The sequence below is a fragment of the Scleropages formosus genome, chromosome 20 (assembly GCF_900964775.1).
Source record: "Scleropages formosus chromosome 20, fSclFor1.1, whole genome shotgun sequence".
Classification (NCBI taxonomy): domain Eukaryota; kingdom Metazoa; phylum Chordata; class Actinopteri; order Osteoglossiformes; family Osteoglossidae; genus Scleropages; species Scleropages formosus.
In genome coordinates, this window is record NC_041825.1 from 730,440 (window position 1) to 745,238 (window position 14,799).

Genomic DNA, 14,799 nt, shown 5'->3' on the forward strand with positions numbered 1-14,799 from the left:
CGTCCATCGGCGCCGTGGAGGTGGAGGCGCTCCGGCGCTCTAAATAGCGCAGCATCCAGCATCCGCTGGCGCTGAACGCACTGTGTAACTCGGGAGGCACGTGACACACCCACGAGGTCCTGCGTACGAAGACCCGTGTGCGTGTTTACAGCACGTGTAACACGGAACCCCGATACACCTTAGCTGCACCAGTACCTTGTTTCACTTGTACGCTTTATTACAGTTTTTTTGTGATGGCACATTTCCGAGGGAAGGCGATGCCCCTGTTTTGCCCTCTGCTGCCCCAGGCTTTGCGTAACCATGGCGACTGCGCGGGAAGTGCCGTCTGGCCGCACTGCAGTTACTGTACACGCTGCTCAACGGGCACGTGATGCTGATTTTGGCGGTGAGTCTGACACACTCCGTGTGTGTTGTTCTGTATATTGGCAGAGGAGACAGAAGAGCATCGAGTTCATGTCGCACGTTCACGGCAGGAACCAACCTGACTGTCGCAAAACGGAGCAAAGCAACGGAATGCCGCGCCACAGGCCACTTTCCAAGGACGTTTGGGCGATTGACCGTTTATTTGCATTTCCCGTAAGACGCTGTGTTGGGGGGGAGAGGAAAGGGGACGGAGGCCAGCTGGAGCACCAAGAATGCGAGGATGGGGGTGGTGCATCTGGGTCAGGGCTGGGCCTGCGCTCCGGGGGGTTGGTAAACACAAACAGCTGGAGCGGGGACTGAGGGGGGGGGGGGGGGGGCAGCCACACGAAGGCGCCAGTTCGGGAGACCTGGGGGTGGGAGGTGAGGGAGGTAACGTGCGGTGACACACGCAGTATAGCGGAGCCACGGCCGAGTCCCGCTGCTGTGCGTGTGCGTGTGTGTGTGCGGCAGAAGTATGGCTCCGGCACTGGAGCGCACCTCTTACCGACATTTTAAAAAGGTGCACACGACGTGTGTGTGTTTTTGCTCGGCGACCCGCCAGCCTGTGTCCGCAGCGCCCTCAGAAAAATCAAAGAGTGAAATGAGACGAATGGGGTAAAGAGAGTAGAGAGGGAGTAAAGCCGCTTCGTCTCCGTGCTCAGCTGAGCGTGTTCTGCACTCTTTTTGAAAAAGTGTTGGAAAAGGTGTTTGTGTGCATTACATCAAAGAATTACACCGGTAAAAAGGAAACATTTACAATATAGTGAGATAGTAAGAAACAGGCGACACGCAGGATGAGGGAGAACACGGGGAGCTGCGGTAAAAGAGCTCAGTGCTGGGTGAGTGATGGGTGTTTCTGGCAGGACGTTTGGATCACTGTAATTTTCCACCAGCTTGGTGAACTTCCCTCCTGTTCATCCCTACAGTGTGTAAAGATACTGTAAAGCGACACAGACGGGAGAGGGACACCGGGACGCTGGACAGTCTGCACTGTCCTTATCCCTCACCACGTCTCCCGGTCAGCAAGAGGACGGCGACGCACACGGGAAGAGTGTGTTTGCGCACGCATTCCAGAGGTCGTTCATTCATTCATTGCACTCGTTCCTCACAGTGAGGGGCACGGAAACTGTGTTCGGAGACAAGTGAGACAATAGTTGACTCAGCCCCGACCTACAGCCCTTTGTGTTCCTGATGCTCTTCACCTCGTCTGCCTTGCCAGTGCTGGAATTTCAGTTGTGCAGGAATACAGGTGAGGCATCATTGATATTCCTGCCCTGTTTCATGGACATTCCTCTGACACTGTGCAGAAGGACATTGAAATAAGTGGCATGGTGGCACAGTGAGTAGGGCTGCTGTCTCACAGTGCCTGGCTGGTGTGAGAGAATGTGGGTTCAATCCCTGCTCAGTCTGTGTGGAGTTTGGATGTTCTCCCTGTATCTGTGTGGGTCCTGTCTGGGTGCTCTGGTTTCCTCCCACACTCCAAAGACATGCTGTTCAGGTTCACCCATAGTGTGTGTGTGTTCCACTGATGTATGGATGAGTGACTCAGTGTAAGCAGTGTATCTAGCAGTGTAAGTCACTGTGGTGAATAAGGTGTGTGGGTTGATGACACTACATAGAGTTCATTGGAAGTTGCTTTGGAGAAAAGTGTCTGCTAAGTGAATAAATGTAAGCCAAATGCTTTGAACTGCTCCAGTGTTTGCTACTGGGCAACTGACCACAACCTATCTGGTAGTGCTTGGCTCTCTGCTGCAATGGCAATAGTGTGTGTGTGTTTCACTTGTGCAGTTTAAAGAAAAGCTGAGCTCAGTCTTTGGAACACAAGCAGTAAAGTTTGTTTCCGACCGACCAAGCGGTTCTTGATTTGAGGCTCTTTGCTCTTTGATTGGAGGCTGATGACCTCAGCCCTGGACCCCCCCCACGCTGCCATCTGCGTGAACATCACCCACCGCACACCGGATTATCAGTGGAGCTCGCCGGCCCTGGAGGGGTGGGAGCAGACCCTGCCCCCAGCGGGATGTAGGCAGGAAAGCTTCACGCTCCCGGGTTCGACAGGCGGGGCTACAGCACTAACCCTTTAGAGCAATCGGTGCAGTGGGGGGGGGGGGGGGGGACATTCTGAAAGCAGAAGGGGTGGGAAGCTTCTCCTAGCAGACATCTGTCATCAAAATAAATAAAACATAGTAATTTACATTACTATAACTTATAGAGCTTCTGAGCTCAAATGGAGCAGTGTGAGCTGATCGGCCACATGTTGTACTGCTGCTGCCCTATAATATTTAAAGCCCCATATAATATTTTAAAAGAATAATGAAAAAACCTCAGCTAGTGTCAGGTACCTACAAGAACTGGTTCTGGCACATTCCATGTAACCCACTTCATAAGGCAGTTGGTCATAGACTCGCAGTCCAGTCGGCTGTGTGTGTGTGTGCGTGTGTGTGTGTGTGTGTGTGTGTGTGTGTGTGTGTGTGTGTGTGTGTGTGTGTGTGTGTGAGAGAGAGAGAGAAAGAGAGTATCGAGGACCAGTTGTGTGAGTCTGGACTTCTGATCCTAATTAATTCCTTACACATGAGCAAATGTGGAAAAAGCAGATGGCAGAAATACTTTTCCCTTGTTTCTCACTGGGAAAAATTCCACTCTGTTTCATGTGCATCGCAGGTTCACCCAAAAAGCACCTGAAACGATGTCCAACATACAGTATCGAGCGCAATCGTGTCCAGCTCGGCCTGAGCTGCAAAGCCCCTGGAGCCGAGTCTGTGAAGCTGAGCAGCCAGTTCCTCGCTGGTCCCTGTGCCCGCTGTGCCAGCTGCGCCATCGCACCCGGAGCTCCTCCCTCTTCCTCGCCAACGCCGCTGATTCACGAATGGCAGCAACTGAGTTTGTGGTGTTTTGCCCCCTAGTGGTTACTGCCGGGACCTCATCCAGACGTCTGCTTGAACAGGATCTGGAACATTCTATGGAGGGCCACACGTGTGCAGGTGTGTGTGTGTGCAGGTTTCCGCCGCAGTCATTCCCACCATCTAATTACCCCAGATGTTTCCCCCCACGTTCCAGGGACGGCCCAGCTGTCCGCTCTCAGAACGGTTCAAGACCTGCAGGAAAGACCACCAGGAAAAGATCAGGTGGGATCCGACGGTCAAATAAGCTTTTGACGGATGCACGTGAAGCTTCGGATGAAGAAGAGGAAGAAGAGACTGGGCTTCTGACCACCTGTTCCATGCTCTGGCAGAGCAGGTCAGACAAGGTGCGAAAGAGATGGACGAGGCGGAGAGGTCAGTCTGGTCAGGTGAGACACACAAGCGCTACGAACGGTTTCTTGGAACATCTGACCAGTAAAAGTAAAAGTGACACGTTTATCCAACTGCATGAACAGCTTTTTTTCTCGAGAAAGAACACAAACCGGCCGTGATTCCAGGATAGGCTCCGGACCCCCGCAACCCTAAGATGGACAAGTGATGAATGAAAATGGACGGATGGACGGATGTTTGGACATGGGACCTTCAAGGAGGACCTGGCGTTGTGAACAAACTGAATCAATGAATGAAAATGTTCTGTCTGCAGATCTATTTAAACTCCAAATTATTCATATGGTGCTTGTGTTGATGTGTACAGTATATAGGTATGTTTCAGGCACACTGATGACTGTAAATTGCCCATAGTGTGTGTCTGTGTGTGTGTGTGTGTGTGTGTGTGTGTGTGTGTGTGTGTGTGTGTGTGTGTGTGTGAGAGAGAGAGTCCTTTGGGACTGTGATGCAAATTCATACCTGGTTCTGCAGTCACACACGTTTACTGGAGCCATGTAACTTATCTAAGACACCTTTTATGGGATATGAACCTGTTGCAGCTAAAAGAAAGATGTTTTTACAGCACCCGTGGGCTGTACTGTGTTTACTGCAGGTTCTCTATTCAATTAGACGTCTTCATAGTATATTTGGTCTTAAAAGCCTGAAATCATTACACGTGGCTTGGAGATGAGGAAAAAAAAAACGGTGAGCAAAAGGAGGAGCAGTTTCAACTCGTTCAATGAAGGCTGAGCAGCTCTTCTCTCCAAGTGAACTGCTCCTCAATACCGCAGTACCTGTGGACACCTTTATTTCCTCTATAATGTACTATTATTAGGGGATTTATTTCCCTTGTTTCCGCGTGCCGCTGAGCTGAACCGTGGCTGCGGTTCCGCCACTGGCCACCAGAGGGCGACAAAATATTGAGAGTCACCTGGGGAAGCGCGGGTACACCTGGTCCCAATAGAGCCAATCAATAAAGCCAATCAATAAAGCCAATCAGTCACACAGCAAGTGTGTAAACGGGGGACGAGATTCACTAGGGATCGATGACAAGCAGTAAAAATCATAGTACTTTTTGTGCTGTCGATGCTGGTGCAGAGTGCAGAAGAGCTTTCTGGAGGCCAGCAGCGTTTCTCCTGTGACTGAGGTGCTGATCCAGTTCTGTGCTCCTTCTGGTGCCTCTTTACCGGGTTTTACTGCAACACTCCTTGTTCATGTTACTTTATTCCCCCTCGCAGGGCCTCACGTGTCTCTGCTTTATAGGTGAGTAGGTGAGGCCTAAGTGTCAAGTGTCACGGATGAGGTGCGAAGATCCTGCATTTGGAAAACACACACACACACACACACACACACACACACACACACACACACACACACACACACACACACACACACACACACACACACACACACACACACACACACACCAAGTGTCTCTCATGGGGTCCTGTGGGGTAGCTGGTAATGTAGTGGTCAGCGCTGATGACTTTGGCCTCATGGGTTGCAGGTTCAAATCCCACCTCTAACAGTTGTACCCTGGAGCAGTGAGACTTCAGACAGCAAAATGAGTGATTCTAACCTTGTCTGTGAAGGTTTAATTTCCTTTTTGATAAATAAAGTTAATTCATTCATAACCCTGGTTCTGGAACACAATACTTCAAAAGCGGTAAATTGTTACTTTACGGTTTCCGCTTTTCTCCTTTCACAAGCCACAGAGGGTCACATTGCTATGATATTTGTTGCCACACGTGTGGCAGAGAGACGCCTGACCCAGATCAGATAGAATGGAGCGAAAGGGAAGCGGAGCTCTAGTGCTCAACGTTAGGCGGTAAATGAGTGAGAGGAACATTTCAGTTCTTCGCTCAAAAAACTCTTTACACTCCTGTTCCGCACAAGTTCTACAGGAGGCTCCCTTCTCGGTGTGGGGTGGGGTGGGGTGGGGTGGGGTGCGGACGGGGGTGCGCGTAGACGCGCTTTAATTAGCAGTCTCCGCTCGGCCCCCAAGTCACCCCGTTCATCAATAATGTATGGCGCCTTGTTTCTATCAGAGTAATTAATCCACTGTTACTATAATTAAAAGCCCAAAATCCCACAAGACGTTTGAGCTCGAAGGAGCAGCGCAGCCAAAGGATCTGACGCGGAAAGTCCTGGACGCACCAAGAGACGCGTCCGCCGACGGCTTCCGACAGCCCGCAGGAGGACGCTCCGCTTGCTTGCTTGTTTCTTTGTTTCTGGGAGCACAAGCCCGTTTCAGTTAAGGTCCAACAGAAGGTTCCTGTGAGGAGAAAGAGGCACAGAAATGGTGCGGAAATAACCGGGGAAAACGACAAATGATTCCTTCGCCGGAGCAGGTGGAGCTCAAGGCAGCTGGACGACGAGGCCGTTTAGTGCCCCCAACGCACCCAGCGCCCCCAGCACACCGAACACACCCCATGCGACTGAGACACGAAGCCAAACTTGTTCTCTGAACAAGAGCACAGGTCCATTTCCAGAAGAACAGGCGTCCGCTGATTGGTAGAGAGGAGGGGTTTTGCACCGTGGAAGGAAATTGTTTCAGTGGCACCATAAACACGTAAACACACACTCGTAACACAGAGACTCGTAAACACACGCTCGCAACACACGGACTCGTAAACACACACTCGTAGCACACGGCAGTAACTGCACTGGGGAGCGATTCACACCACTGGAACATCTCACACACACACACACACACACACACACACACACATACATCAACACCGACACCTTCTTGCCTTACTGGCCACCACACCACCCTGACACACACACGCGCCTAGCTATGGTTAAAAACACCTGGTTGCCATGACTCCCCTCTATAAGGCCCTTCTGTTCACACTGGGCATCAGGAGTCTGTGGGTTCGAGTCTCCGGCTGCTCTTGCGGTTCCCTTCCCTCTGACAGCTCTCCACGCAGGAGGAGGTGGATCCCAAAACCCGGAGTTGGTGTCCTCCTGAATATTCAGGAAAGGGACACGTGATAATATGGAGACCGGTACAATTTTACCGCATTTTACACCCCTTTCGTGCACCCGTTCTGTTCACTGGCCCAGTGCTCCTCCTGCTCCAGACTTACTTTACACTTTTTGCACATTTTCTTGGTTCTTGGGTTCTTCTCTTGGTGGGACACATACCTCCTTTACAGTGTAACAGGAAAACTGCACAACCCCGTCGAACCCGTACAGAAAAATGACGCAACACTTCAGACCCAGACCGTGTTCATTATCTTGATGGTATTTGTATAAATTATGTTTTTAAATGAACAAAGAGGCAGAATCTTTGTTACCATTAAAACTTCCAATCTTTTTGTACTTTCACTCATCTGGAAACATTGTAATTTTCAGTGAAGGTAATGCCTCCTCGTAATGTTCGATTTCCGCTTCCCTCCTCTCCGCCGTCTTCCCACAGCTGGCAGCGCAGTGCTTGGAGCTGCTGCGCTTCTGGCCCCGAAGGTCGCAGGTTTGAATCCCTCCTTTACTGTCAGTTGCTGTGGAGAAAAGCAACGAGTGAAGGAACGAATGACTGCAAATGCTCACGGCCCTTCATTTGCAGAGACACTAGAGGGCGCTGTGCTTGATGACCGAAGGGCGGAGCAGCAGGTTCCTCTCCAGCAAGACGCACTTCCTCCTGATTCAATCCCGACCCCGAGCCCGACCCCCATGGAAACTGTAAATGCAAGGGCTGGCTTTATCTTGTCAGGGGTTCGAATTGTGGAAAATCACCTTCGGTGTGCAGCTGAGCCGCGGCAGGGTGCGGGGGGTGGGTTTGAATGGTGCCATCGGGGTGGGGGGGCAACCAGATTAACTTCCTGCTGGTGAGACATCCAATAGGCCTCAGAAGCCGTTTCCACTGCACCACTGGTGTCACTGGTGTCACTGGTGTGTGCGCTATAATTCCAGCAAGTATCAGCACAGCCCAAGCGATGAGAGAAGCGATGTCACACGTCGCTCCGCTTTCTGGTTAAGCGTAATCTTTCGAATAATTGCCGATCATGGGGCTCTTAACTCCACTGCTCTGGTTGCCGCACCCTTTCGAATAATTGCTTTGAACAGTTTCATTTTCCTTTGTTTTCTTTCCTGTTTTTTTTTCTACCCAGACAATAATGAATTATAATTGGGGAGACGGTCGCTCTGTCTGACGCCGACTTGCAGTTCTGGCACGGCTGCCAGAGCGAGTCGTCCCCCAGGTGTCTTCACGTGTCAGCGAGACCCCCAGCCGGCACACCTGGGTCCCTCGCTGGCGCCCGCAGCCTGACGGGCCCCGTAGGCGTCCCCGTCCCTCTCCAAACACCAGCGCCTCAAGAGCCCGTTCATCCAGCCGTCTCCTCGGCGCTCTGGTAACACACTTACCTCAGCGTGCTGCGAGGTAACAGCGTGGGTTTTACGCCGCCGCCACGCCCTGAAGCGGCAGTGGGAACAGCGACCGGGACATTTCTTGCGTTACAACCTTTCCTCTTTCATTCTTTCATCCTTGAAGCCCAAAGCGAGGAGAAGCAGCGAGACTTTGTGGTTTTCCTGCTGCCTCTGCTGTGGCTGCATAGTAAACATGGTGTAACATGAGGTAAAAGCAGAGGAGGCCAACGCTTCACGGATCCTCCTGTGGAAGCGCCTCGTCGGCCGGTCTTTCGTTCTTTCTTTCTCTCTTTCTCTCTTTCTCTCTTTCTGGCTGCACGAGCCCGAGCAAAGTGACAGATGGCGGGTCCCTCTCACCCCCCCACCCCCCACCCCCCGGGAGAGGCCAATCCCTCCGAATGCGCGCGCACGTCAATCACGGGCTCTCATGTGATGGCTCTCACCGGTGACGTGCCAGCCATATGGCCTGGCACCGGAGCTGGTACGCAGCGCGTGCCTGGTAGCGGTGCCACACGGCGTCCGCGCGCTCGGCTCGCACTCACACCGCAGACCGCCGCGCCTACAGGAGCCTCCGCCCGCGGTCCCCGAAGATGGTGTAAACACACGCCACGCACACGCGCGCACACACGCGCGCGCACACACACACGCACAGGCGCGCGCGCGCACACAGGCTTCGCACCCTTAAAGAGCTCCCGTGGAGGTAAGTCAGAGCACGAATGCAACAAATCGAGGAGCGCGCGAAGAATCGGGGGGGGGGGGGGGGTGATTCGTTAATTCATTAATTAATTGAAATGCATAAATAATGCATGTCATTTCAGGCTAATTGCTGTTGCCCGTATTTTTTGGACGCGCGCGCACGGATGGACTTTCTTTGTAGCGTTTTGTCCAACCAGTTTATTAGATTATTTATCTCTTTTTTGGAATCTGCGCTCACGTGCGCGTCTCTTTTTTGTCCGATGTGTGTCAAGTTTAATGGCAGCGGTGCCTCCTCGGTCCGCGTGCCCCCGTTATGTGTGTGTGTGTGTGTGTGTGTGTGTGTGTGTGTGTGTGTGTGTGTGTGTGTGTGTGTCTCGGCAGGCGCGCGGTCCGGTGTTTCACGCTTTCTTGGCTCGCGGACGCGGAGTACCCCGAGAGAGCGAGAGCCCAGGTTCGGGCAGGAGCCCTCGTCACCCCCCCCCCCCCCCCAACCCACACCTCCGCTGTTTCGCGCCCCATGCCCATCTCCTACAGACAAACAGAACTTCTGTGCGGTTCCGGTGTCCGCGTGAGGATGGGCAGCAGCACTGGGGAGGGGGGGGGGGGGGGGCAGTGTCATAGAAACGGGGTAGTAGGAAAGGTGTTCAGTGTGGGGGGTAAAGGGGCAGAAAATGAGCCAGAAAGGAGGATAATAGGAGCATAAGGGATTCGAAAGGGTGTCTCGGTTGTGTTTCCGCCTTCGTGTCCCCCGCGTGGGTCCGGAGAGACACGCCGACGGAGCACCGACTGCCCTCTCTCACGGGGGGGCGATGGGGGTGGGGTAGGTTGGGGGGGGGGGGGTCGGTGCGGTGCGCTGGTGCCGGGAAGAGTAGCCCGTCCAGCCGGCCTCTGTCGCTCCGAATCAACACCGCGTCTTAATCCCGCAAACCGGGCTCGTTTTCGGGCTTTAACGGCCGAGCGCGCGCACAGCACGAGCTGGTAAAATCGCGTCGTTTCATTCTGGTTTGCGCGTGAAATCCTACGTCTGCATGAGCCAAAATACACAGACGCGGGAAATGAAATTACATTTCTATACTGTCAAGTGTTTAACCCTTTAGACATCGCTCAGACGTGAAAATAAATTAAAATATAATTCTTGCAAATTGTTACGATTAAACTTTTTTTTTAAAAAAAAAAAATTACAAACAATTAAATACCAACTGAAGAATTTATATATACGGGCTGAAAATGCCACATGGCTCCTCAAATGCTTCTGGGCTTTGCTGAGTTTTTACGACGCATTATTTTTTTAAAAATTGCAAGAGAACGCAATGTAAATAATTGAATGAGTCATAAAAGGCAATGATGTGCAATTGATGTCCGACAAATTCCCCCAAATTCTCCTTTTCGAAAACGTCGAGAAGCGTCGCTGCTCAGGCCACTTGGTTTATCATTTGTTTGCTTATTTGTGGAGCATTTCTAAATATATTAGCGAAACAGCAATTAAACGGCTCGTTTGGATGAACTTTTAATGATAAACTTATCGCTGTAATTTAGTCACATTTACGTTGTATTAATTGACAGCCTTTTCTCTTTCATGCAGATAATGACGAGTAATATACGGGTGAAAATTTAAACTATAATATCCCTTTAATAATAAGGACCCGAACGCTGCCAGAGGATGGATATAACATATATATATATATGTAAAAATTTACCCAACTGAGCAGGGTAATACACTCAGATTTGGACCTCTAGTTTTGTTAATATTTTTCATAATGAGACCAGATATTATTCCTTTTGGTAACATTCATCAATACAATTATTAAAATGTTTAAATCATGTGCTCCGAATGTTAATGATGTTTCTTCTGAACAGTTTGTAGGGTGTTCTTCAAAAATGGTTACCTAAAGCTGTTTCGTAAGCAGATATTTTGTTTCCGTAAAAGGAGATTTAAACAAATTGTTAAATATCAATTGATTTGACATTATTGGTTTGATTTGTGTCACGAGCTCATTCATTCATCCACAGCGCTCCGTCGGACCACATTCCGCTCGCCCGACGCGCGCGGGAGGCTCGTGCCCTCCACACTGAGCTGTTCTCTATTTAATGATTATTTCATGATCCAGGAGCTGTTCGTGCTTCTGCGTGTCAGAGGTGTGTTTTGCAGAACTGTTGAGGCTGTTCTTTTTGTTGACATGGAATGAACTGATGTCCGAGTGGATTTACTGAAATCATTTGTGCAAAATCGCATTAAATAAAGTGACATTTATGAGTACAGTACTGTACACTGCTCGTACTGTACATGCGCGGAGCGCTTTCCGGTGACATATTTTAGGCCTGATGAAATAAACCCGTGTTTTGCAGCGCCTGGGCTGCACGTGCCAACAGACGGTGAGCCCGCTGGGAATTTTACAGTCAACTAAGGGTGCAGAACAGGGTAAGAAGAGGGGCGGAAAGATCGCGCACTCGCCGCGTCCTTTCCATGCCCCTCACGCGCAATGACGGAAAAAGAGTTGGGGACCCTCACGCGCCCACTGTACTCTACTGTACCGTACTGTACTGCCACGTCTTCATTCTGCGTGCCCTCAAATGTCCTGAGGAGGCGCGCAGTCCAGCATGCGACAGTATGATTTAGGGGGACCAGACGTGATGTGTGCATGAATATATCACGGTGCGGAGAGAAGAGCGGAAGGTGCATCTTTCCTGAGCTGTGCTGGAATGTTGCCAAAAGCGGAGCGAAGGCGGAAGCTGTGGGGGGTGGGGGTGGGGGTGGGGACGCCCCGCGAGATCCGTAATAGGGGCCTGCGCAGCTGCGCGAGGGCAAGCGCGAGGACGCGCGCGGGACGGCAGGGAATTGACGGGAGGGGTGTGGGGGGGGGAGCGTCTGCCGTGTCTGCGGTGCTTCTGCTACAGGGAAGCGTCTCCTGCTGCGTTTAACCTTTTCATTTTTATAGTCCTCTTACAATCCCGTTTATTCCTCAGAAACACGTCCGCCTTCCAATTCTCCTACCCCCCCCCCCCCCACCTATACATGAATAAACCGATCCGTTCATACGTTTATCCAAAGCGATTTACAGTGTTAAGGCTGCACTTGTTACAGTCCAGGCTTGCAGTTATTTCTCTGTTTATATAGCTGGGTCATTTTGCTGAAGCAATTTAGGGTAAGTATCTTGCTCGGCGGGGAGTCGAACCCGTCACCTTTGGATTCAAAGACGTCTATGTTTCGAATAGCTTATTTTATGGTATAGCACACATACAAGTACTATTAATAAATTTAATATTCCATATATACGCCCGTGCAGGTTCAGTCCGTTAAGAAACACTTGACCATAACTTGATCCAACACACTAAACGTGTCTCCGGTCACTGGTCCGCGCTCTTCCACTCCGTGGCGGAGATTCACTCCTGGAGCGTCCTTGTGATCGCAGCTCACTGAGGGGAGGGGGGGGGCTCTACCCTTCAGCGCTGTTACTTTGCCATCTCGAGGTCCTTGGTTCGAATCCCAGGCCTGCTGCGAGGCTGAGCTGAAGCCGCGCGGAAAGCGTGCTGTGTGCGTGGCTAAATCGCGGTAACGCTGACCGTACGGACTGCTGCCATCATCGGACAGAGTGACGGCAATAACGGGGCACGCGACATGTTGATCATGTTCTCTTTTCCAGTGTGGCCATGCTGACGAGGCTATTCAGTGACCCCTCTCTGCTCCCCGAGGTGCACAAGTACTCGGGATGGGTGGACGACAGTGGCAGCGAGGACTCCAAGACCAGAGAGGAGGAGCACGAGCGCTGCAGACTGGGCCTCGACGACTTGGAGGACGCCGATCTGAGAGGGGGGGGCAGCGGCAGCCGCGCGCAGTCGGAAATAGCCGCCGAGGACGAGGACGAGGACGAGGAGGAGGAGGAGGAGGACGGGGACGGGGACGGGGCGGACGGGGCGGTGGAAGAGGCGGAGGGGGGCGACGAGGCCGAGGGGCACAGACCCAGAAAGCGCGGGCCGAAGAAGCGCGAGATGACGAAGGCGCGCGTGGAGCGCTCCAAGGTGCGCCGGCAGAAGGCGAACGCGCGCGAGCGCACGCGCATGCACGACCTGAACTCGGCGCTCGACAACCTGCGCAAGGTGGTGCCCTGCTACTCCAAGACGCAGAAACTCTCCAAGATCGAGACGCTGCGACTCGCCAAGAACTACATCTGGGCGCTTTCCGAGATCCTGCGCAACGGCAAGAGGCCCGACGTGGTGTCCTACGTGCAGACGCTGTGCAAAGGCCTCTCGCAGCCCACGACGAACCTCGTGGCCGGCTGTCTGCAGCTGAGCTCCAGGAACTTCTTGACGGCGGAGCACCAGTGCCAGGACTCGGGCGGGGGCGGGCGCTTCCACGGCGCCGGCGCCCCCTTCTCCGTGCACCCCTACTCGTACCACCACCAGCACCAGTGCCCGCGCCTGTCGGGCCCCGCGTGTCAGCCGAGCTCCAGCGCGCACCCGGCGGCGCTGAGGAACCACGTCGGCTACTGCTCGACCTATGAGCCCGTGTACCCCGCGGGGGGGTCGCCGGAGTACAGCAGCCCGGCCGAGTACGAAGCTGCAGGGACCCTCAGCCCCCCCGTGTGCGTCAACGGCACCTTCTCTGGGAAGCAGCAGGACTGCGGCTCTCCGGACGCGGACAAGCCGGGCTACCACTACTCCGTGCACTACCCGGCCGCGCCCGGCTCCAGAGCGCCCCCCGGACACGGCCTGGTGTTGGGCTCGTCGGGGCTGCGCGGCGGGGTGCACGCGCCGGAGGGCGCGCTGCCTTACCATGACATGCACGCGCACCACGAGAGGACACCCGGCGTGTATGACGAACTGAACGCCTTTTTCCACAACTGAGCGCTGTGTGTGTGTGTGTGTGTGCGTGTGTGTGTGTGTGCGTGCGTGTGTGTGTCTCCCAGCAGCCGCAGCGCTAAATCCGAAGAGCAGGAAAGTCGAAAGATGTGATCTGACTGCGTTCCAACTTCATTCCCAGCGAGAGCAGCTGGAAGGAAAGTGACTCTTACAAACACTCCTGTGGATTCGTGTTACCAGTGCAAAGCTGCGCTCTGAAGTCTAAAGGTGTCCGGCGGTTTTTTTGCTGGATCATCAAAGGTTAGTCATCGTGTCTTATGTGAAGACTTGCAGTAATTACAGTAAAAAGTGTGACGCTGCACACGTGACACGGAGCCCCGCAGGATGTTACAGTGATTTTTCGGAAGCGCGTTTCGAGACGAACCGCAGGAAGCAAAACGTGAGACTCGGAGCCCGACCTGAAGGAGAACATCGCTGGGAAGGAATGGTCAGTTCTCCTCGGAAACACAAGCAGCAATAAAGGGAAAACATGTTGTCGATGACATATTAATCTATGCAAGAGAGCGTTCAGATCTTCGAATCCACTTAATCAATCACATGTTCTCCATAGTTCTGCCACTGAAGCTCATCGTCATATGTCAGAAACTTAGTGGCTTGCGAAACACAAATATGAACATAGAGTTCCCCCTCTGCTCAGTTTTTATTATTATTATTATTATTACAAGGAACTACAGGCGTTCCGTGAAGGCTGAACCCTTCCAGTGAATCCAGGATAGGCTCTGAACCTCCGTCAATGACTGAGATTATAAAATTATAATATTTAAGTACTAAAGAGAAAAGTGTTTCTCACATTATTTACTCCTACTGCTATTTCGGAATTATTAATAACAACAATTTCAGAGTCTCCTTTTAAATGTAATAGTAACAATTTCGTTTCTTTTGTTTCTTCGTTTTTATTAAAACACACACATTATATATATTCTTATAATTTATTTAACTTAATAGAAGTTGTGCCAATAATGTTAGCAGCTTGCTGGACTTCCTCAGAGGACAGTGTGAAAAATACACCACTGCAGACATATTCATGTAATTTTATTTAGTTATTATACATTTGCCCATATTTTCGGGTGTACAAATCTGTGTGAGACACACTTCCTGGACTCTCGTCGTTTCGCCACGTTCGTGTGTTTTAAAGACGTTCACGTCGCCGCTGGTGTGTGTTTCTTGCAACAAGCTCTGTGTGTGTGTGTGT

At 52.0% G+C, this 14,799-nt stretch overlaps 1 protein-coding gene across 1 annotated transcript; it reads left to right on the top strand.

The window, feature by feature from the left end:
- The first annotated feature begins 8,484 nt into the window (after window positions 1-8,484).
- On the top strand, window positions 8,485-14,215 carry neurod2 (neuronal differentiation 2). The gene is made up of 2 exons (XM_029246918.1): window positions 8,485-8,754; window positions 12,392-14,215. The coding sequence occupies exon 2, from the start codon at window positions 12,399-12,401 to the stop codon at window positions 13,590-13,592; it is 1,194 nt and encodes a 397-aa protein (XP_029102751.1). The 5' UTR covers window positions 8,485-8,754; window positions 12,392-12,398; the 3' UTR covers window positions 13,593-14,215.
- Window positions 14,216-14,799: the final 584 nt, after the last annotated feature.